At 38.0% G+C, this 25,054-nt stretch overlaps 2 protein-coding genes and 1 long non-coding RNA gene across 8 annotated transcripts in view; 2 read left to right on the top strand and 1 right to left on the bottom strand.

Annotated features, from left to right (window-relative positions):
- LOC134796095 (uncharacterized) overlaps positions 1 to 15,805 on the top strand; it is a 98,419-nt gene extending 82,614 nt beyond the window's left edge. For all 6 annotated transcript variants that reach the window (XM_063768046.1, XM_063768048.1, XM_063768045.1 and 3 more), the window contains 2 exons: positions 13,378 to 13,619; positions 14,053 to 15,805. In XM_063768046.1, coding sequence (XP_063624116.1) covers positions 13,378 to 13,619; positions 14,053 to 14,343 — 533 coding nt within the window. In that variant the 3' untranslated portion in view covers positions 14,344 to 15,805. The remainder of the gene's footprint in view (positions 1 to 13,377; positions 13,620 to 14,052) is intronic.
- A 3,354-nt stretch (positions 15,806 to 19,159) lies between these two features.
- LOC134796076 (ubiquitin carboxyl-terminal hydrolase calypso) lies at positions 19,160 to 23,665 on the top strand. Its single transcript, XM_063768009.1, has 8 exons — positions 19,160 to 19,640; positions 19,724 to 19,871; positions 20,345 to 20,528; positions 20,740 to 20,888; positions 21,055 to 21,246; positions 21,707 to 21,777; positions 22,267 to 22,476; positions 23,135 to 23,665. The coding sequence occupies exons 1-8, from the start codon at positions 19,266 to 19,268 to the stop codon at positions 23,339 to 23,341; spliced, it is 1,536 nt and encodes a 511-aa protein (XP_063624079.1). The 5' UTR covers positions 19,160 to 19,265; the 3' UTR covers positions 23,342 to 23,665.
- Positions 23,666 to 24,553: 888 nt separating this feature from the next.
- LOC134796101 (uncharacterized) lies at positions 24,554 to 25,018 on the bottom strand. Its single transcript, XR_010144897.1, has 2 exons — positions 24,918 to 25,018; positions 24,554 to 24,759 (listed from the first exon to the last, which is right to left on the bottom strand). It is a non-coding gene; the product is annotated as an uncharacterized LOC134796101 (long non-coding RNA).
- Positions 25,019 to 25,054: the final 36 nt, after the last annotated feature.

The raw sequence follows: 25,054 nt of genomic DNA, 5'->3' as shown, positions 1-25,054 counted from the left end.
TGGGTTAGTGACATTTAAAAGAAGTTACTCGTATGATAAACATCATACAGCCATGAGCAAATCAGTATTCAGTATTTCACGGACTTTCGTAAAATCGGGTCTTGTTTACTTCATTATTTTTCTCTCAATTACGAGATGAAAAATCGGAATTTCCAATGTATTTATAAATGAATCGATTATACCGTGGTAGGTATACAATATACATATAGTTTTCCCAGACATGTTTACTAGTACATTGCTTGCACTTTTCAATACTAATGTAATGATGTTTTCAGAGAGTGCTTTGTATCATGTATTCGTTTTAAAAACAACTAAAAATTAATTAAGCGTATTGTCAGTAATCTCTAAAATATAGTGTGATATCCTACTTAATACATTGAGAAGAGATACTACCCTTTGTATTTATGTCGAAGATGTGACATTGAAGTACAATGTGTTGTATGGTACATATCCAACTCCAACTTTCATAAGAGGTAATAATCGGCAAGGATGATTACGCAAAGTGAAAACGTATGAATAATTTGCTCCGCAGGATTTAGGTAAAAAGAGAAACTGCCATTCATACAGCATCACTTCTTTGTAACGAACGCGCGGATGAATCATGAAAACTTTGCGTTGAAAATTGGTCTGTGAGTCACTCACTTTTTTACCGGGTGTCAATACAAATAATACCTTAATCGTTATCTGAGATCAGAATATGATGCAGGACTTTCGAAGAATTGTGTAACAGTTATGAAATGTGTCATGAGATGGGATTTTTACCAAATTACTAGTAAACAATCAAGTAAAAATTTTTAGTACTACCGCTTTATACCTATACGTTTTGGTAGGCATTATTATGTATTCCACCTCTCATGTCACAGCAATACCTACTCTTCACTGACTAGTGATCAAAGTCTGTATCTTTAGGTATTTAAATAAAAGTAAACAAACAACTTTTTCATTTTCGGGTAGTTATAAGATTTATTGGTTAACCAACCAAATACAAAACCGCCTGGATCAGTGACTGAACGACCTGACTTCAACCTGGCTTAAGGAGCCATTTGAGGGTAGATTTTGTTTACTTTTATTTGAATACCTAAAGATACAGAGTATAGTTATTCGCCATAATGTTTACGAATAGTCAGATAACAGTGTAGACAATAATAATACCTTATTAATTTTATTTGATCCTTTCCTCCAATCCTGTACGTACGTAGTTCATATAGGATTAGAGCAGGGTTAATAGATCCGCATTGCAATGCACAGATTCTGCCACAAGGTTTCCTTATAGGTATTACAACGTTCGTTATATCCTCATGGCAGGTATTAAATAACCTTACCAGAACTAAAATAAGTCAATAAGTTTTCCTGTATCATTATATGATAATTATCATCGACGGTATCGTATGACAAGCGGTTTCCACATCTCGAGAAACAAATAACCACATCGTGTTACACAATAATAGAACTGTTTAATTGTGTCTTTGTGCAACTGTGTCCTGTCGCAGCACGATAAGGCACGGACGAAGCAGTAGACGCGGTCCATACAAATCCAGGGGCACGTGGAGCAGACGTCAGCAAGATTTACGTCAAAAACAATACCTATCGATAAAGGCGTTTACAATTACAACAGTTAATTAAATAAAAAGTAGAGAGACCTCGGTTTTATTCTTCAGCACACCAACTTGTCAAAATTTTCAACATCTTTAAGGAGTTCGCTACCTTATCCTAAGAATTGGAGAAACTTCTTGTGGGGAAGAAGGTCGGTAGAGGAGAAGGATTGAAGCTTCCTTTCTGACTTTATCTGAGCGTAGAACGTATAGGTACGAATACGAGAGTTCTTGCCTTATGACAGTCTTCCCAGCAATACATCTTATATGGCGGTCTTCTCCACATCGAACCTTACTAATATCACTGTCATAGCCTATATTAACCTAAAAGCCGACTAAGCTTCTTTATGATTTCGCTATAACTAAAAATAAAAAGTATAACTAATAGAAATACTATGTGAAAAAATTAAAATGCAGACAATAGACATTTAACGGATGGTTTGTCGTCCAAAGTAATGATGATTGTTTTGTACAAAGTAGGTATCATAATAAATTAAATCCGCCATTTTAACTATAATGTATTTTCCTATTAACTTCAATGTGGTTAGTATGCAATGGCTAAAGCCTGCATTTCCTTGACGGGCAAGGGCTAATGCAAGTTCAAACTCATAACACTAACTAGAAAAGAAAGTTGCATTTAGTATTCAATAAGAACGAATGCGACTATAATGTGAGTTGTGAGCTGTCAAATGAATCGGCTGTTAGGGTTGATTATGCAACCGCACTTAAATAGGTGACGAGCCACTTTGAGATATCGATTACTGTAGGCATGGCATTCAACCTGGCGACTAAATGTTTTTGTTCTACATAGAGGATCATTTAATTATATAATTTGCAAGTACTGCAAATAGGTACTCGGGGCTTATGTTTTTTACTAATTTATTGTTTTATAATATATTTACAATAACAGTACACACACATCGTACCATTGTCATCGCGGAATACAATACTGTTCTCAATAGAGTTTCAAAATTTTTCTAAGGGTCGACTGACGAAAAACGAATTTTCTCAACTAAAATCTCTATTTTGTGTGTCTGTGTAGAATAAAAGCAAAAATGGTATAAATCAACTTATCCATTATACGATACGTTTAGGTGACTGAGCGGGAATCGTTGATTTTATACCAGGTTCAACATATATCACCATGAATACCTATTATTTAAGTACCTACTTGTTTATATAGTTAAGGAGTACTTTATCTGCCAGACAACAATTAGTTTGATAAAACCGTATTAGATATTAATCGCATCGAGTGTCGACATTTGCCTATGGAAAGTCTCCTTGAGCGGCAAGCGGAAATGTTGCCAACAGGGAGGCGTATTCAGAAATGTTAAATATAATGTTAATTCGATACCGATATCAGTGTATCCCTAAACTATTATTTATATCAAATTAGTACCTATCGTGTTTTACGTGTACAAATATGCCTACATGGAATGCGCTTCACGCAATTTGCTCCGAAAAATAGGAAATGCACCATTGTATTGTAGTTTCCATTGACGTTCTTTTTCAACGTTCAAAAGAGGCGATGACAATTGAGTCTAAAGTCATTTTCACTTTCTCTTACAGTCACGGGTCATACGTAGGATCTCTACGAAACCTTGTAGTTTAAATAAACATTTAGAAAAGTTTTACTTTCCAGTAAACGTCTGGTGCAACAAGCATGGAATTAGATTCAATGTCAAAACACAAAGAGGGGAAAGTGCCTATACCACTAAACGTCACCATCTGACTTTGTTGGGACAAAACGATCTAGATTTAGATATCGTCTGATAAACTAAACTAGCAAATAAAATTAAAAACAAAAGAAAGGAAATGCGTATCTTACAATCAGTCTGGTTGTAGGTACTCCTATTTAGTTGCACTACGCGCCATGTACTGTAAGTTTCAGTTTCACAAAGAGGGTTTCAGAACCTATCTATAGTAAATTAATTAAACCTAGAACCCATTTTATGTAAAAGTATTTATACGGTGTTTCTGAACATCTTATTCTTCTTTTCAACTCGAAAAGTGCTCCGGTAATCCAATCCAAAATAAATTAATTTTGGTACGGACTACGGACATGTAGCGTTTATACCTAATCAAAATTCTAAATATTACTTCTGTATTTGGTTGGTTATTATTATGGTTGCATTATTAGATTACCACTAGGAATTCTTTGTTTATCACATCGAGAAAACCCTGATATACAACAGATAAGCGTGTGCATGATCATCCTCATGATGTCAACCATTACGAAGCATGCAGGTATTCATGCAGTGTACGTGTGAATTATGTTGTTACCTTGGATCAAAATATCAATGATATGGGCATATATGTAGGTATGTACTTAATATGTAGCCGACTAGGTAGGTATACATATCTGAAAGATCATTTTACGCGTAAAATTAATAACATTACAAATTATCGGTTTCAGTCGATATACTAGCAAGCTGCAAATCGCTTTTTGTCTTTGGCGTGTGTGAATAGTTTTTTATTTGCTTTGCCATATTGATCCAGCTTGTGCCTACTTCGGCGAGTTGCTGTTATTGTATTTTAACCTATCTGCCATAATGCCCCTGCTGCTCCAATTGTACAAATACCAAATGGCGGTATATATTTGATTAAAGTGAAAACAAACTACTTTGTACCAACTTCATGTATGAAAGGAGCTCATTATAGTAGTATACACTCGTAATGGATATCGCAACAATATGATACTTATCATCTTGTAATAATATTGTTTCCATGTTTTTTCCAGTGGCGATTGCGTCAAAGTAATATGAGCTTCGTATAAGTATTATACTTAATCTGCTAGAAAAAACTGCTACATTTTTTTTCGTCTATTCTTAAATGGAATACCTACACCTACACGTTGTTTTTTTTTATGTATTCTATACTACATTAAATCAAACAGAAAAGTGCCGAGAAACCCTATCGGGTTTGTACCGACACTACATTTGTGTAATCTCGATAGTATTTACATGCGTACGAGTAGATACTGAACATTGACAATTACACGACACTTTGGTGACCATACAAATACAAATCAAGTGAAAGTGGGGCCTACTTATTATAAACGTATTGCCATGCTGAATTCATTACATGTAATGATGTCATTGGTATGCCACGCTAGCGATGTGCCCTGCAGAATGAATAATAATACGACACAGCGCGGTCAAAGTAACAACCCTATTTTCACCCCTTATATTTTATAAGACTCAAAAGCACACTTTATTAGTTAAAAAAAATGTAGCGTAACGTGACTCGGAGGCTGAAAACTAAAGGGTGACTCAAACGTATTGATATATTGTTTAATACATTTCAGACAGATTTAGAAATACCTACCTACTGATCAACCTATACAGTACGATTACATTTATGATATTTACGACATATTATATGTACATTTATCAACTTCTTCTACAAAAATAATCCGAAATAACAACGAAGGTACCTCAAGATATCTGCAGCTTTTAAATGTAACAACATGAATTTGTAGTGATGAGTTAAAGAAATGACGTAATAGGTATCGCTTCGACGTTTATTCTGTTATCCTAATCCTAAGCAGCCCTAGTTCCCGCTTGCTACGAGTAAGCCGCAAAATAAAGTAATTCAACAATTTTGTAATGAGTAGTTAAGACAACTACCATTACTAGGTTCAAACATAGCGTGACATTGGCCACACAAATGATTTAAATGACATAATATCGCTTTGTCGTTCGTCATGTAATCTTAAGCTCAGTAGTACGTGCGGCCCTGGTCGCCGAATAGCCGGCATCGGCAAGCCTCCGGCTACACATCTGAAGGTTAAGAACGAACACGTAGCTTCCGTGTCGAAAGGTCGGCGACTCCAAGCGAGTTTAGCAACTTATTTTGATTCACCTTTCGCCTAAATATAGATCAGGCCGTTTTGGAGCGTAACTTGAACTCATGTTGGGTAGCAACGTGCCTTCAAATACATATATAAAATATAAATATCTATCGCGGATAAGATTAACTAGTGAAACAAAAGCTGATTATCTAGTAGACAAAAACTTTGGTAACAAACGCCATACGTGTCAGCTTTATTTAATAGCAAATTTTTTCAATACTTGCAAACCTTTAAGTAAACCTACATACTCACATAGTGATTTTACAATATGCCAATGACTAACAACAAAAGTGGTTTAAGTTCAACTAAACTTATATTAAACTTAAAACGTTCGTAGGTAATTTTTCTGACCTTAAATAAATTATACATATGTATGTATACCCTTTTGGTTTATGTGGTTTTATACGATTCCAATTGTGTGTTGAAAAGTTTTTTGGAAAAGTGCCAGAAGAGCTGGATAGCATTGACATGTCACACCTTCACAACATAAATGCATCGTAATTATGAATTTAGGAGGTTGCAATTGCAATCTTGTGTTGGCCTAATAAATTTAAAATATGATAGTAGCTTGTTAAACCGCATGTTCTTTTGTTTTGGAGCGATGTGAGCAATTGTTGATGCTCACGCGCCGCCGCGCCGACACGGCCGCTGCGCGCGGGCAGCGTGGCCTGCGCTGCATCCACTCCATACAATTCCTGTAGCCAACCTTTTCTACAAATTACCCACCCACAGCCATTGTACTAAACAAGTACCCGTATCGCACTGACACAATAGTTTTGTTGTCTAATTTAAACAGTTACAAACATAAAATTGCGATGTTTGATTTCAACATTAAAACTCACTTAATGACTTCTGTTTGTTTCAGGTAAGGATCCAGACTTGAATGCCGACATAAACGAAACGATTACTCATATTCCAGTTTGTAGCTTTATTACATTTTTATTTAAAAATCAGTGAGTGTCCGGAAACCCGCATCCTGGACAGAGTGCGGCGATGCACTAGACGTATTTACTTGCACTCATGGTGCCCATAAGCCCCATTAAGCTTAAGTAGATCCATTTAAAATTGATTTGTGCGTCGACTCGTAAATTACCTCAACGAAATTAGGCCAATGGATTTCTCAGTTAACAGTTTGATATGTAATTAAACGAATGAAATCACACGTATCTATAAATACTCGTAATATTACACATAGGTAGTATGAAATTCAATAGGGATCGAGTCATCATTTATTTTGTGTAAGAAATAAAGTTTAGTTTTAAGTAAGCATTCATTATAACGTATACATGTAAGTAATAATTTTACCATTAAGAATTAGATATCGTATGTATAATGATCAGCAAATATCGAACGCATACGGATACCGAATATGATCTAATTACGCAGTCAGTAAAAATGCATTAATTATGACGTCCGATATGACGTTCGTCCTTAGTACTGAATGAATTAAAAAGTCTATAAAAAGCAGATTAATCGGATAGAGCAATTATGAGTTCATTTATTAACAATGAAAAATCAATTACAACTCTAGTCACGTTACGCCAAGATACGACGCATATTATAAGTGGTGTAGTTTAGGTTCTCTGCTATATCTGCTTATCTCGAGTATATACACATATGTAGCTACTACTCCCGCGAAAACTAATAAAGTTGGTAAATAAACATATTGTTGTTTTTCACGGAATTTCCAGAGGATTTTCGCGTTGTCTTCTTGCTCAAGTTCCTACTAGTCTGTCCGAGGCTACATAATGTGTGAGCATGCAGTTTGCAGGCTAGCTGGTTGTTTGCGCAGCGCACGTAATGCTTGCCGAAAGCTAGTCAGTCAGGTTCAGAATACGGAAGAATTGATACGTAATCTAGTGTTTGCAGGCCCGTGCTCTACCATTAATACATTTTATGGTTTAAGAGGAAAGGGAACAGCCGCTTCTCCATACAAAGTAGTCCCCATTTTCCTCTCTGGATATTGACATCATGGAAAATATTTTTACATGATTTGATGTAAGTATATTAACCATAGCTCATGTTATGCCAATATGTACCGAGTGCTTACTATTTATGTAATAAATGGAACAACAAACTATTTCAGTGTCAAAAGTTCAATGAACCACGGACATAAAATCTGTTTATTTCGCATATTGAAAATACTACTACTTATTCGAAAATTTGGCAAAGCAGCGTAGTTATTTATTTTGAGCTTTCCTATCAACATACAAAATACGTGTGTCAGTATTTAAATGGTTTGTTTACATTATTGGTGGATTTATTTGTGGCTAACAAAATTAAGGATTTTTGCACATATTAGATCTTAAAGTCCTACATATATCTGATCGCTTAAACACCGCAGTCTGAAAATGAATAGGCACCCATAACAATATGTCATTTTAAACCGGAGAAAACATAGTCATGCTAGATTGTCTGCTCATACAACAAAGGGCCTAGGAAGGCAATGGAACCTCAGAAACCTTCGCTTTATCCTATAAATTATCTATAGTTTTGCCTTGATGACTTGTTTTACTGTTTCACAATTTTAAGGGAATTCCCTTCCTTATGCGGCAATGTGAAGGTCTGCCGCCACTCTATTTTACTCATTTCCTAATAATTGCCTTCTATTTTAGGAGCACTTCTGCTGTCACCGATCTGACTACCTGTGCGAGGCGATGGCCTCGCGGGCCGGGACGAAAATATCTGTGAATGCTCCTAAATACGGGTTATTTCAAGTTATTTGCTGTCGCGGTGACATCATACCGGATTATTTAAAGCATACCGCATTAAATTAAAACGCATTACTTATGTCTATGGCGAAGTTAGGAGCTCACCTTCCCAACTTCCAACGTGGAAACGTGTTCTGAGCACGTTTTAAATTATAGCATTTATATTTTATATATTTATGAAGGTATTTGTTTATTAACATAATATAAATCTATTTAAATAACTTAATAACATGCTCTATTGCGTCAGTAAAAGATTTAAAAAATCAATAAACTTGATTGCCTAATTTGTTATTTATAATATAAATCTTGTTTGTGCGCGAAAAATATTAACTAGAAAATATAATATACTCGTAGGTATCCATTTAGTAGCAATGATTAGTCTCGTTTTTAAAATAGCTTGATTTTTTGTTCGTAGGTATCGATTATATAGCAGTTGAACAAAAACATGTTATTCAGTCGATCGTGCTACAAATCGCCGGCTATCAACACGAACTGACAAAAGTGGAGTGGAACATTCTCTAATGGTTCAATAGGACCTATCGCCGCCGTTCGCGTCACCTTGGGAGACCATGATATGGCATTCTACGGGGCGGTCGATAGTCCCGCAAAAAAAAACATAAATTAAGAAATGTTGCGTAATATTGCGAAACACTAAATTAAATATTTATAGTGCGCCTACGAACTAAACGCTAAAAACATTTAATTTCTCTTGTAATTTATAAATCACAATAGCTAAAACATTTGGCAATTTTTTTTTATACATATCTACCTAACCTACAAAAGTTTTCTGGTATGGTGTTCATTCACTAGTAGTTTGGTTGCAGTTACCTACCTACATACAATATGCAATTGTTGTGTCGTTGTAGTATTTCTACTTTCGACAAGTTTTAAGTCCAATAAGAACTAGTGCAACCAAAGCGCACAATGCCGCGCCTTATTGCCGCTGCGCTGACCGCCCAGGGATGCTCACAAGTCGTAAAAGAGCTCGTAAAGACGACCGCTTTCACGACCTGCTCCTATATGTAATATACGTACTTACCACTTACCTACCTTTATGTATGAGTAGGTACCTATAATTATGTACACTTATACCACTAGTAGGTACCACTTATGTCGTCTAGCTTCCTTCAATGGCTAAATAAGGTATGCTAATGGATGAGCTACCTATTTGTAATCTGGTGGGAACGCTTTGCATAATTAGCTTGCTTACTAGTATGATTCTACAATTCACTCGTATTTGATAAATAACGTGATTTTAATTCATGCAGATTTTTTTTTGCAACATTTCAAAGAAAACTTACTAATTCAAATTACCGCGAAAATCGAATATTGAATTTTCGTTATCTGCCTCCCTAACGCTTGAATATCCAAGTGTTAGAGAAGCAGATAACGAAAAATCTGTCTCTTATTATAGCAATAACTCCTCGAGACTTACAGGTATCACCGGAAACTTCTGGAAATAGCTTTATGTGTTTATTATTATATATTTTAGACATTTTAAAAGTAGGTGTCCTAAGATAAAAGCGATTGATTTTGATGTATGTGCATTTTCTTAACATAACTACGAGTACCTTAATCAATAATGGTGTTGACATACCTCTTAGTAACTATTTTTATTCAGTTTTATTTAAAAAATACGCTTGTTTTGCCCTAAATCTAAATAAAATTAATGGTTCTAGATTTTTACATGATTATGATAGTATAAATTACATTTTTTAATAAGTTACGCAATAAATAAGTACATAATTGTATTAATGCGGGCGGAATTTTCATTTTTGGTATTTATTTACTCATCAGCAACACCTAAACTAAACGTCCAAATCAATAGATACGTACGTAACTCGTAAGTCATAATTTTACCGTTATCAGTGTGCATGTGAAAATATTTAACTGTCGTGCACATTCTTTCATGCTCGAATGCTTTTGTTATAATAACCAGTGCAATTAATGTATATACCTATTAACACTGTAAGTACTAAAAATATGTAATAAATTATATGAAACATAATTTGCAACGAAAATATTATTAAATAAAAGATAAGTAGGTAATGCCTGTAAGTTCTGTAAGATTATGCATGTTAGCTACAAAAATCATAAACCTAATAAACAAAACTGGTTCTGTCTAAAAAAACCAACTGTGCAATTCCGACTAACTACTCAAACTCCTAGTACGAGTCTCTAGCTCTACTATTAAAAGGAACATATTAGACTCACTGAAACCGTCAGCGATTATAGTTCGTTTTTTTTAGCATTAGAAATAAGGTAAACAATCTTGATGTGTATTTTAATTGAAAAACACATTTTAAAAATAAGTTACGGCAAATATGTAACAATTATGAATCTAATACGATAATTTATATTCTTCTGCTTTCATAAGTAATAGTTACTGATTTTTGAAAAGCGTTTTTCAATTAAAAGACATGTCAAGATCGCTTACCTTCTTTCAAGTTCTTTCTAATGCTAAAAAAAACGAACTATAAGGAAGATCCCATTGTGATTACGAAAGGCTTACGAAAGTTATGTACATCTGCCGAATGCACGAAAGGCTTTAGCCTAGCTTATAGTATGTAACCGCTATGTAATGCGCTAGCACCTAGCTTCCTAGTTGAAGTTAATCTGGTTAACGAATATGACTTATCGTGTTACGGGAGTTGGCGCCGGCGAAGCCCTACGCGTGGGTGGTGGCTTAGAAGTGTCGCCTACCGGACCGCGGCTGCCTATGCCGGTGTATTTATAATCCTGTGATAAATATAGGTAGTCGTAATCTCTAATTATGTAACGAAGTTAGTAAGGTACCTACTAGCACGAATTTTCTTCTCTGAACATTTTCTTTTCTGATTTTTTTTTAATTTCGTTCCGTGCTACTTAGGTATATTAGGTATTGTTACTTGTTAGGTATTGTTTTTTTTTGTTCGTACTTGAGTTTTTATTACGATAACACTAAATGTTTGTTTGCCGGAAAGGGAAATTCCAAGAAATGCATATACGACTATTTATTTACATGCAGGGGCAAGATTGTGGCTTCGGAGATATCCGCACTCGGTTATCAGGCTAGGTGCTCTATGGGAGATAAGATCTCATAAATACATATACATACTTGCGCAGTGTGTTCGCGAGTGAGTTATTACACGGAAGCTGAATTTGTAGATTCATTTTTAAATATAAAAACGTAGAGTACATGTGAAAGTTGGCGATTAAATACTTAATTTACTACCTCTTGAATTGAATCAACGAAGAATGCCTTGGCCATATTTGTATCCAGGAATTACTTCCCAATCTAACATAGGAGGAGCCTCGGTTTGTAAGTTATAAAACTTTATATTATATCGATACAATTCTTTTAGAGACAGAAGTCCTTTCGATCATAAAGTGTCCAGGTAGATTTGACGGCAAAATATGGTCCGGAAAATTCAATAGGACTGACCTCGCCTGACCTGGAATGACCCTATCATTATCGATACGCCCCCACCGGAACGAATCAAAGGAAAGCTTTCACTTTCCCGCGGCGTGGTATACACGCCACGGTAGCCATAATGGCAGTCGGATGTTGACATACTAATGTGGGTATTTATGTGGTGTCCGCGGCGCGTGACCACCCGTGGCTCGGCCGAACTTGACCTACATCTCTCGAGACGAGACCATTGTCTTCGTCCCGGCCTCGTCGACCCGCCGCTTCACATCTTACATTTTTCCTCAACAAGTCAACACTTACAGAACCCCACTTCACCTAACGACATTCTGATTGAGCTCGAAACGAACTCCCACATTTCGCCAATGACAGTTTGTGCGAACTCACTAATGCCTCTACTTTGCGTTTACCTATTTGATATTTACATATTATTTCATGTAATTGTGAACTTTCCCAGCTTTCGATTTGAATCTACCAGTTTCCGAATCCCGTTAGATGCGCTGCCCTACTGAGCTTAATATGAACACTTTCCATGTTCTGACGAGCTGGTGCTAAACGAGTAATATGTCTACAAATTTATTTAGTTGCAGTAAAAGTGGGCTAGATATTCAACAAACATTGGATATATAATTTAGAAATTAGAAAAATTCTGAGAATGTGCAGAGTCTAACGAAGAACTACGACGTCACGCAAAAATTTCATAAGTTCTTCGTTTGGTATGGAAGGTATCCGAATAGTGCTAACCGGAACTCTATATTAGGTAGGCACAAAACCTCCGCTGTACGTATTTGTATACGTCTGATTGTCAGCGGTCTGTTTAATCTGTATAACTTAACAGTGGTACGAGTAATAAAAATAAAAATTGAAAGAGGGTCGTAAGCTTGGGGCTTAGGTATAGGTAGGTAAAAGAAACGTGATTATTTCGCCGTTATGTATACCTATCAATAAATATGTCAAATCTTCCATTCGAAGTGGTCCTGGTAAGAGACTCGCTTGGCCGGTTTTACAATGCATTTTACGATTAAAACTGTATAGTGTACGTTGTAAATTATTTTCCCCTAGGCCCCTAGCTTTCAACGGCCTCCTACTCCTAGTCTAGTCGGTAGTGACACTAGTGACCCTGCCTACGAAGCTGGAGGTCCCGGGTTCGAATACCGTTAAGGGCATTGTTTATTTGTGCGTTTATTACGAATAAGTGTTCCTGAGTTATGGATGTTATCTTTGTATCTAAGTACATATATGTATCTATTTATATATAAGTATGTAGTATATCATCGCTGTGGTATGGTATGGCACGTAGTTGGTTATTAGTTTGGCCCTAGGTCGATCTGCGTAAGACTGTACCCAAATATCGATTTATTTATTTAGAGTCTGTGAGGAAAGAGAAGTCGTCGAATGTATGGGCCCAATTCATTCCACGACTCTTCTCTTTCCGATCAGACTCTAATTACTTAGTTAAACAACTTGGATAGTTTGTCTTTGGCAAACAAAAAATTTCAGATTATGCTGGATTGTTAGAGTTAAAAATAGATGTGTGTGTGATAATACTGCATACATTAAATTGTTTTCCACCGTCTACTCATATCTCCATCAACTGTAGTGCAAAACAGATAAATTCGACCCAATCAAGTATTTGTAGTATTTGTACCTATAAAAATACTTTACCGTTATGTGTCAGTAGTGGTCGAAAGGTTAATCCTCACTATCAAAGGTCGGCAAACCGCGTCGCTAGCCGCATGTGGCTCTTTGGAAGTACGAATACGAATCGTTCTAACGATAAAAGTCAATGAACAAGCCTTTGTTTGTTTCCAGGCATGTCTCTCGACGAGGGCAGACAGTCGCAGCGGCCGTACCGCTACGGTATGGTGCTGCTATGCGCCGGGGCGCTGATCAACTGGCTAGGACTGGCAGAGGATTACGCCGAGCCGGTGCGCTACGTCGGCGTGGCTTGCATCGTGGCCGGTGCGCTGCTCATCTGCGCCGCCATGTGCTGCTGGCTGCAGTCGCCCGCGAGGCAGCCACACAACGAGCGCTCCTCGCCTGACACACATCAGGTCAGTACTGTCATAATATTTTGTAATACAGTACTCAAACTCCTGTCCTAATACTGCCTGGCTCACCCTGTACAATGGTTACAACGGGTTACGATAGTAGTAGTTGTGACCCCTGTAACTTTCATTTTAATTCTAAAGACGATTTCATTTCACTTTAATGGTGCTGCCTTTACTAAGACATGTTTTTCGCCCATATCTTTTCAAACGTTTAGAAATGCGCATTTAAAACCGCCATTCATGGCTCCACTCTAATATTAAAAATCACATGTTTAACAAATTCAGGTCATCCGCTTCACGCTGGAGATGATAGTAATCTACCATTCAACACATAGTTTTTTCCTCGCTCTGATTGTCGCGCTTTAATGTTGTTGTACCTTGACATTCATTCAGTTTTTTTTCTGCCTACAACTTACAATGATTTGTTCGGTTACAGATCGACGACCCTATCCACGTGATATCGATGCCGGACGAGGAGACGATGCAGCAGAAGCCGCCGGACTACGACACGGTGGCGGGCGCGCCGCCGACGTACGACGACGCCATCAAGCTGAACCCCGCGCGGCTGCTGCTCGCCACCAGCAGCGCGCACGTGCACACGCCGCTGCCGCCTGTGGACGCGCCCTCCGTCATCCCCGGCCAGCCTGACGAGCTCGCCCCCGTGCACCGCACGCAGATCCCCAAAACCCCTCCTCCCCCCTACAGACCGACCCACGCCATCAGATGAACCGCGCCCATGTGCTACTGTTACTTTAAATCGACTGCTGTTTCATGTGATGGAACTTTAGGCTAAGGACTCGACTCGAGTCGATATTGAAGCCCCGGCAATGCTACGGTATTATTTATTGTACGTACATATCCGCGCATGAAACGATCGTTTGTTAGATTGTCGAGCTTAGCGATGCGTACTTATGTGATATTAAGAATGTAATTATTAAATACTTAATATTAATTACTGTACATAAATTTTTTTGTAAACAAGTTTTGTTGAAAGTATCTTAGGATAAGTTATGAACCTCTTCCAATTGTTATTACTATGAAATTTTCCTACATATGCAACTTGATGAAGTTGAGTTTAAATTGTATAAAATCAATAGTCATGAGATAATGTGTGTGTGGGAGTGTCTCAGTTGAGCTGGGACAGGACAAGCAGCAGGCTGCCCGGGTGTGAAGCCCCAAGTAGGTGAACTGACGCAGTGTTCGACAGTACACGAGGAACACGAAGGCAAAAGTGAATACCGACTTATAGCTTAGCTTTCAAGATGTAGATACTTATCTTCACAACAGTAGTTCTGTTGGACACTTTACTTTTTCCTTAGCATATTTCTCTCACGCTAACCTAGCCAAAGCTGTAGCTTTTGTTATACTTCCTTTCGACTGTATTTCGTATTTCTAAATAGCGATACTGCCTAGTTGATATGAAGAATATAAAGTCCGGTTGCAGCTATGTTTGAAATGAGTATAGTTGGAATGAATAAGTGAATATTAAATAATATTTCAATGTCCATCTTCTCGATCTAGTCCTTTAAATTAGCGATAAACTAACTGTGTTTTTGACACGAGTTGAAGCTTAATGTGTTTTTGTAATTGTACACATTTTGATTGCACAACTTGAAGGACCATTATATTCGATTCTGCATACCAAAAAAGATTTGTAGTCTACATGTAATGAAGTTTATTTGAAATGTATTTACTAGTAGCTGTTCTTATACTTAATACAGAATAGAGGTTATCAGGCAGTTTAAAAATAGGTATTCACTGCAATCATTGGCACTCACACCGTGCGTTTTCAGTTGGACTTACGCCATCTACTTGTAACTGACATGTGTAACTGCAGTTGATTTGGAGTTATCAACCAATACCTAAAAACAAACTGGAATTTGACACTGCCTTCTGGCCTACCTACTTACTAACTCAGTAACTTATTCAAGATAATAAGTAGGTAATGGTTAGGTTAACCATTTGTTTTTAAAATGACGATTGTATATATGTATCATGAATTAAAAATGGGACCAATGTCTAACGTTAATGTGCGCTTATGTTAACCTACCTTGAAATTTGTAATCATTATTGCGTGTGCCTGCGAGTCGTTGGTGTTTTACGATACTGAAGTTGTGCATTTATTATTTGTACATTGTACAAAGTTTGTGAAGTTGAGTGTACATACAAAATAAATGTCGTTACTTTAATGATTGTTTCATTTCTTATCGAATCAACATGTAACCTGTTCATAGGTAAGTAGGTACATATTAGAAACGAAGTTTGACGAGAGTACCTACCTATAATATGATTAATATGCTCTACGCCTGACTACAAACGGGTGTGGGTGATTAAATATCGATTTGTGACTGTCAAATCATATTAGTAAGTGGTAAACAATTAAAATATTCTGATAAATTATAACTATATAAATTACTTGGGAGCAGTCGATATCGATCAAATATTCCCACTGAAAAACAACGGTAAGTACATGGTATAATAATATACTCCGCCTGGTACTCTATTCCGAGATTCGCGTATGACCTAACTGACACGGGCCTACGTCATCATGCTGTTTAAAATTCTCCCACATTTTAAAGTTTGAGAACCTGTAATCAACGGTGAAAATTATTTTAACGGCATTAATTTGAAGTTATTCATGTAGAAACATAGTAAAATAAAACAAATCTAATGTATTAAATTAAACTTTATTTATCTATACAAGACAAACGTTTAAAAAACGAATTCACAGTTACACATTAATTACCAAGCTTACGACGTGAAAAGTTTGGAAAACACTGCGACTGCTGACACTGAGCGAGAAGGAAATAACAATTAACACGCGTTCGACAAGGATGACGGTCAGTGCATGAAGTTATCTAGATCCGAATTGTCAAATGTGACAGCGCTATCCTGTGTTGCCAGTAATGTAAACAGAATTACCCGAACGTCTGAAATTTCTTTTGTGAATCGGAAGATATTGCTAACGAATAATTAAAAATGACGTGTTATTGTAAAATTTAAGATAAAATACATATAAATGAAAATTATAAAATTATAAAGAAATATTTTAACTTATTAACCATAGCTATAATGTACCCATGTAACATGTTATGTTGAAATAAAGTGGCAATGTTATTGTGACGTAGGCCCGTGTCACTCTGGGAATAGAAGACCATGTTTTATTAGACCATGGGTAAGTACTAGTGTCCGACCGAAGGTTCGGTTTCGGTTTCGGTTTCGGCCAGTTTCGGCCAAAAAATCATGTTTCGGCTAGAGTTTCGGTTTCGGCCAAAAAACGGCCGAACCTTTCGGCCGGGCCGAAACTTACGAAATGGTACTTCGGACAAAGACCAAAAGTTGGGGAATAAGTAGGACAACAATATTAATACCTACATAATACTGATTCATCTACAGGGTGTCCCATAAGTGACACGTCACAGTGACACTGGAGGTAGACCAAGCCAAGAGGACCCAAACCAACTTAACATGACATGATGTAAAAGTGGCACGGTTTTCGAGTTATTGCCAAATTGAGGATTTTCATGAATTTTGACCGTTTTTAACATGGTTAGTGCCATGTACGGCATCATGAATAGTTTCATAAGTCAAAAAAATAAAGACATTAGAACCGTTTAATGGTGATTTTAAGCAGGCCCGGATTAAGCATGTCGTGGCCCCAGGCAGTGCAAGGTTCGGGGCCCCCTACAGTTAATTCTGCATACAGCATGTTGTGTTGTTCAGTACAGGGAAATAAGTTTGCGTTTTTAATTTCAATCTTCAGGCGTGGCCAAGTATCAGCTCGGCCCGAGTCGAACGATGTCTTTTTCGCTCTTATTCACTCACTTATTCAGTCATTTTCCTATCTACCTCTAATGGCAAATTTTAAGCGAGGCTAAAGGCTACGCTCAACTAGTGCCGCAAAGTTAATTTTCTCAATAGTTAATATTTTGCGAGGCTGAATAGATGACTATTGATTAAAACGAAGAAAAAAGCCTTAAAAGTGTCCCCAGTACAGTTTTTCATACGAATGCTCGCTTTTTAGCCTCACTTTTTACCCCAATTTACCATTGGTTTGGGTTTCACATCTCCTCTACTTAAGCTTAGCCTGCGCCATGCTCGGCCTGCGGTCTCGCTTTTTAATACAATGGACATTGGTTGGAGTCTGCGCTCAACTACTTAAAATCCTGAAGTCTGAAGCACGGCTTTGACTTCGCATGAAAGTTCGCCTCACTGGGGCACTTCGGACTTTAGGCCCAGGTGAAGATCGGTACCCGGCCTTGCAATATTGTCAACAAAAAATTTCGCGCTCGCTGCGCTGTATCTACACGTTAGCTTGACTGGTGAATGAATAGAGTTAGACCAAGAAAATTCTGCAATGATTTTTATAGCATACGCAGTGCAACTAGTGCAAATGTTATTTATAGTTACGTCATAATTTCATAGAAGTTTGACGTTTAAAATAACACTTGCACTAGTTGCACTGCGTGTGTTATCAAAATCGTTGCAGAATTGTCTTGGTCTAACTCTAGTAATTTTCTTAAAAAAACTGCTTAAGTAACATCAATTTCAAGGACATTGGGTGTTGACAGCCCCATAATGTGTGTAAAAGCGGTTTTATGACATTTTTTCAACGATTTTAACAAGTCTACAAAAGTTTCGGTTTCGGTTTCGGCCGAAACTAGAGCCAAAACCGAACATTCGGTTTCGGTTTCGGTTTCGGCAAAAAAACATGTTTCGGTCGGACACTAGTAAGTACAGATATGGTACAGATAGTAAAAAATGTGCATGAGACTAAGGTTTTCTTCTATTCTTCATGGTATAATAATATACTCCGCCTGGTACTCCATTCCCGTCTTTTCTAGGTCACCTAACTGACACGGGCTTACGTCATCATGCGACAGCGCTATATGATAATATGCGATAGCGCTATATACAGCGGCCATGTTGTTGTGACGTAGCCCCGTGTCACTCTGGGAATGGAAGACCATGTTTTATTAGACTATGCTATTCTTTTCCTTTTTGGTACGAGACAATATAAAAATGCGACGAATTACCTCCGAAAACCCGTTCGGCGGGCGGTCTGTTCGTAGTCGCTTTCCTCTACACAGCGGGAAAACGCTATAATCGGCTACGCGTGTAGCGCTACGAAAACTTTGACGGTGAATGCGTTAAGTTCTTTTGGTCAACGCTATTAAGTAGATTCTTATCCTGATAATGACCCAAACACATGCAATATTTTGGTTCCGTGTAACACTCTAGGTAGTAAAAATTATGAATACATATATACAACTTGTTTTTGGGATAGTGACCCCAGACTTAAATATAAATTACCTTAAAAGGTACCATTTATGCACTAGAAGGCTTTATTCATGACTTAAAAATCCTAAATCGCGCCATCTGCGCCATTTAGCATAAAAATTGTAATGTTCGAAAAAATGCCTTGAACGGTACTAAATAGTGGTCCGGTCCGTAGGTCCGTACGTCTATTTGAATTTTAACACGTTAGTCCTATTTTCCCTGTGGTAACATTATCACATATGTCAGTCGTCTGTCAGTGTCATTACTGTCACAAATTAATCTGCAAAGCAGCATTTTTATTTATTTATCTGGTAAACAAAGCATTTCTTCTAATAATATACAAGTAAGAGTTAATAGGAATTATAGTTCATGAAAAGCATGCCTGTTGAATTGAATAGTCTCACAGAAGGATGGCTAGAGCTCGAGAGCGACCCCGGATTGTTCACTTTGTTGCTAGAAGATTTCGGCGTCAAAGGCGTACAAGTCGAAGAAATATACGATCTGCATAAGCCATTAGAGAGTCCAGTTTATGGGTTTATATTCTTATTCCGATGGATTGAAGAGAGACGGTCGCGTCGCAAATTCGTAGAGCAAATAGAAAGCTTCGTACGCGATGAGGAGACAATTAACAATATATTTTTCGCTCAGCAAATGGTGCCCAATAGTTGTGCCACACACGCATTACTATCTATATTACTCAACTGCCCCAATCTACATTTAGGAGAGACTTTGAGTAGGTTAAAGGTATGTATGGAATAATGTTTTTATGTAACAGTGCTAGAGGTTCAAGAAGTATTAACCTTCTGTTTTTTATTGCTTTTCAATAGCACCACACAGTAGGTATGAATCCTGAGAACAAGGGGTGGGCAATCGGAAACACTCCAGAGTTAGCATGTGCTCACAATTCTCATGCTATCCCACAAGCTCGCAAGAAGACAGACAAAAATGCTGTGGTCCCTACAGGACGCTTCACAGGTCAGCTCAACTAATCAAATAATTTTAATTTTTAACAAGCAGAAACGTCTGCTAACGATGCTACTCACATGATGTGTGTGGTTTGATGTGCGTGAGTTCAAGTCTCACCCAAGACAGTAATTTTTCCACTTTTAAATTTATTCTAAGCTTAATCAAATAATATTCCAATTATCATCTTACATGGTGCAAATACTAGTATGTAGATTTTTTTTAAATTGGTATAATGTTATCTAACAGATTCCTTATAAAATTATTTTTTTATGACAATTTGCATTAAAGTTAGAACAAGAAAAGTCTGTAGCGATTTTGATAGCCCACATAGTGCAAGTCTTATTTATACATAATAATTTCATAGCAGTTTGATGTTTAAAATAACACTTGCACTGCATGGGCTATCAAAATCTCTGCAGACTTTTCTTGGTCTAACTCTACTTTCATTACTGTATTTACCCAGTTTGAAAATATGTCCTCAGGTGAAGCATATCACTTTGTTAGCTTTGTACCCATCAACGGGCACCTATTTGAATTGGATGGCTTAAAGCCATTTCCCACAGACCATGGGCCCTGGGCCACAGACGAGGACTGGACAGATAAGTTCCGGAGAGTTATGGCTGAGAGGTTGGGCAGAGATGCCGGAGAACAGGTCCATGATATCAGGTAAAGATAATAGCAACAATTGATTATGGTTAGGTATTTGAGTGCTTTATCACTTGTTGGTTGGGCTTCCAATAAAAAAAAATTTCTTCACCAACAATATATTTTATTTTTTCAATAGGCCAATTTCAGAGTATTTTGCAAAGCAAAGCTGCATGATAATGATTAGAAATTAAATTGTGCTGATTGGTAATCAAAGTAATAATTATTTCAGATTTAATTTGATGGCTGTGGTGCCAGACCGAAGAATTGCCATAACACAGAAACTGAATGCACTTGAACTCAACCAGAAAAGAGTGAAGGATGCCATATCAAAAATAGGAAAACATTTGAGACATCTACTTGCTAAAAACAGGGACAGTGGTAAACAAACATTTTTTATGGACTGAGATTGCATAATCAGAGCCACTAGATGGCGCTAGGATGTGATTATTTTATAGGTTTACATTTACTAGTACTTCAAGCTATTATCGTGTAGTATCGTGTGTTGTGGTAGATATTTCAAATTTATATTTTTGTGCATTTTCAGAGCAAGCAGAAATTAACCCAGAATCAAATGAAAGTTCATTGCAAGATAACGAGATGGAGTTCAGTGAAAGGACCATTCTACTGGCTCTAGAGCAGGCGCAGTCTCAGTTGTATGACATAGATTACACACAACCAGTTTACATAGAGATTGGCCCCACAGACAGGCAGAACCAAGATACTAGTTTTATTTTAGGTTTGTGACATTGTTTGAATAAAACAGAATAACAAAACATTAGCCCTATAAAAAGTACCAGACCTCCCTAGTTTAAACACCCTTGTAAAATGACGTATTTTTGCACCCTGTTTGGATATACTATATATAATCCTTTAACGGGCATAAGGGTGCTAGAAATTATGCAAAATTAAACCCTAACTGATGTTGAAATAGAGTTCAAAAAAATAAATATATTATCTCTCGGCCCGATTCGAACTTTAGGATATGTCAAATATTACGGCTAGATACGATATGGATTAGATACGTCAGTGTCAAAAGTCATGTTTTTGTATGAAGAAACGTCACTTTTGACACTGACATATCTAATCCATATCGTATCTAGCCGTAATATTTGACGTATCTTAAAGTTCGGATCGGGCGGTCTGCCTTAAAATGTTTTAAATTACATTACAAATTATAACAAACAATTACATTTCAGCGGACCCTGTTGAACAGGGTGAAGTGGTGAAGTTTTTCACCCTAAATCGGGGCAGTCAAATACTTGGAGATGTAAGTATTTATAACAAAATATGTTAGTATAAGCAAAGAGTGGTATTGATAGTAGAATAGATGTAAAGTAGAAGAAAAACTCCCCTTGTTTGTCAGCTGAAATAGATGACCCAATACATGCGCTATACAACGATTTACCCTATAATGTACGGAGCAGTACAGCGCCATCTACACCACCTGTCAAATTCATAACACGAATTTCTCTTAGATTTTACGCATCTTATACCATTACTACATTTTGTTTATACCTTTCTTTTTAAATAGCCTATATTGTGTCCCACTACTGGGCAAAGGTCTCCCCTAGCTGTTGCCACAAAATGAGTCCAGGTCGTTTCGCCATCTCGTTTTTGGCCTGCCTCTGCCTCGGGTGAACTGTGGTGCCCATTGGGTCGCTATTTTGGCCCATTTGTCCGGGTGCATCCTACAGATGTGTCCCGCCCAATCCCATTTGATCTTTATATACCTTACATACTAAAAACTCTATTCCAGATTTATCCCACCTCCATCACAGCCATAGTGAAGAGCAACGACACACCCATCCTAGCGTACAGCGAGGTGGCGCCCGAGGAGCCGTTCAAGCCGCGGAAGGTGTTGTTCACGCACGCGGAGCTGAACGCCATGATGAGCTGCGTCGTGGCCGAGATACAGCTGTGCCAGCAGGCGCTTAACGATGAGAATGATAAGAGGGATATGTATAAGGTATAGCCTTTTTTTTTCGTCTAAAATTTGATACACACACGTGTGTATAAATAAACGTGCTTCTTCAGATTTTGAGGAACCTGACTTTTTTTATTAAATATTGTCAGGAATTCAATATCATTTGATATTTGCCAGTCACTTTTCGGTGAAGGAAACCATCGTGAGGAAACCGGACTAATCCCAATAAGGCCTAGTTTCCCCTCTGGGTTGGAAGGTCAGATGGCAGTCGCTTTCGTAAAAACTAGTGCCTACGTCAAATCATGGGATTGGTTGTCAAGCGGACCCCAGACTACCATGAGCCGTGGCAAAATGCCGAGATAACGCAACTGTATGTATTTAGCGGTCCTATATTTGTATAAGATGGTCAAATATTCAGGATATGTGTGTATTTTACTCAAGTGAATGGAAATTGAATCTTCTATACCGTGGTCACATTCAATATTTGAATGGCTGCGCTGTGGCGTAAGACGCACAGCTCGGTGTGGCACCGCTACTTAAATAAGGAATGCAACTAGTGTATAGGTTTCATTCCCTTTGACTCTAGCCTTTAATGTGAGTAGGGGGGACCTTGCAATCCTTGCAATAAAATTGACATTTGTAAATTCAGTACATAGTCAGATAACTGTGTGGACGCTGACACAAGTGGGGCGGTCAACAGGTGGACGACTGCCGGCGCACGCACAACTACGACGAGTTCATCTGCACGTTCCTGTCGATGCTGGCGGAGCGCGGGTCGCTGGCGGAGCTGGTGGCGGCGCAGCTGGAGCGCGGCCGCGCGCCGCGCGTGCGCCGCCGCCGCGCGCAGCGCCAGCGCCCCAGGCGGCCCCGGCCCCAGGTGCGCGCTAGCGCTCGCTCAAGGAAGTGACATTCCAGAGTGTCTACGAGTAGTAGTAGTGGTTCTGGAGGTTTTTGATGCCGCCTGGTTTTATGCTATCCTCCCAGTCCCGGAGGCCCTTTTAAAGGCCTTTTTCCGAAATATCAAGGTTCCAAATACGAAAATAAAACTTAAGCTTCTGGAACTTTAACCTTTTCGACACCATGTCAAACACAAAAGCTGTCACGCGGACGCCACGTCACCGAAGTGTGAAAACTGAAATTGAACTTTATGCATATGCACGTAGGTCTATGTTGCTCTGTGGTTTGTGACCGATTAATCAGTCTTTGGCGCTGTACCTGCGGTGCGGATATATCGGTCATTGGCGTCCAAAAGGTTAACACATTCAACACCAAGAACCCGACTGTCGGGTACACTGTTCGTAGCGACTACGCGCTACATACGACGAAACCGTGGCTACGCGCTACGAGCGTAACCCGTAGCACTTAGTGGTATCGAATGTGTTAAAGAGGCTAAGTATAGTTATTGGCAAACCGTTGTCTACAATAAAAACGGCAGAAATTTGTAAAATGTAGGTGCGAAAGGCTGATCACGTGATCACCCTAGAAAATTTGCACCTGGTGCTTTTTATTAATGACCTTGTTTATACGCATTCATTGCAGGGTCAAATTCGTAATTTTATTTCTTGCCAAATAGGTGACAAGGACAGTAAATACATAGTAGGTATCTATGTATTTACTGTCCGTTCGAGAACTTCGAGATCGCACCAATATAAATTGCTTTTCCCAAAGCTTAGGTTGAAATTCTATTAACCCTTTGACCGCCGCGCCTATCATGGGCGGCGCGTCATCGTGAACCTTATCGGAATGCAAGAAGGTTGATATTGGGTTGCGACTACAGAGTCGCGCACGTCAGTTGCGTCTTTGATGGTCAAAGGGTTGTGGTTTCCAAATCGTACTCTACCTAAATCGAAAAGGGTAAATAAAGCGGTGTACCACGTAAGGTATCTTTGTTTCATATAATATTTATATAATATCGGTTTTCTATTTATTCTGTTCTTGAAAATTTCATCTTTCGCAAACGTCTCTTATCTAAAGTTTTTATAAGCATCATAGCTTTATTTAGCTATAAGGTATATCTAGAAGAATAAGTGTACATTTATAAAATTGCTTTTGATGTAGCTCGAGCTCGATGCCACTTTGATTGTAATTTGATAAAAGGTGAATAAATGAAATAAACACGTTAAAAACGATTTTTATTAGTATACTACGAACAGCGCCGTATTTACATGGTCGTCATATTGTTAAAGAAATGTAACAACAACAACTATTATTGTTTGCTTAGGCACATACTTCATCTAACAACTTCCTTAAAAGTTAAGTAACATTCAATTGTTAGTTATGGGAGGAGCTTATCATTTAGGATACATGGTATGATTGTTATGCGGGCTGCACACTCGTCGAGAGACCCTGAGAAAGGCCGAGAACGAGTGTGTACATACTGTTCCCTTCTCGTCTCGTCTCACGGTTCTCCAGTTGGATCGGAGCGGTGACGAGACTCTCGGCGAGAGGTTCTCGACGAGTGTGTACAGCCGATATTAAGTTACACTTGCAATGGTGCATACTTCTTCATAAAACTATTTTCGGCCCTTAAAACTCGATAAGCAAAAGCTTGTTTATTTATTACATTAATTGTGATGCACTAAAATATGTACTTAGGTAGGTATATTTTGATTAACTTTAT

Source organism: Cydia splendana, chromosome 13 (assembly GCF_910591565.1).
Source record: "Cydia splendana chromosome 13, ilCydSple1.2, whole genome shotgun sequence".
Taxonomy (NCBI): Eukaryota; Metazoa; Arthropoda; class Insecta; order Lepidoptera; family Tortricidae; genus Cydia; species Cydia splendana.
This window is presented reverse-complemented; position numbering and strand designations above follow the sequence as displayed.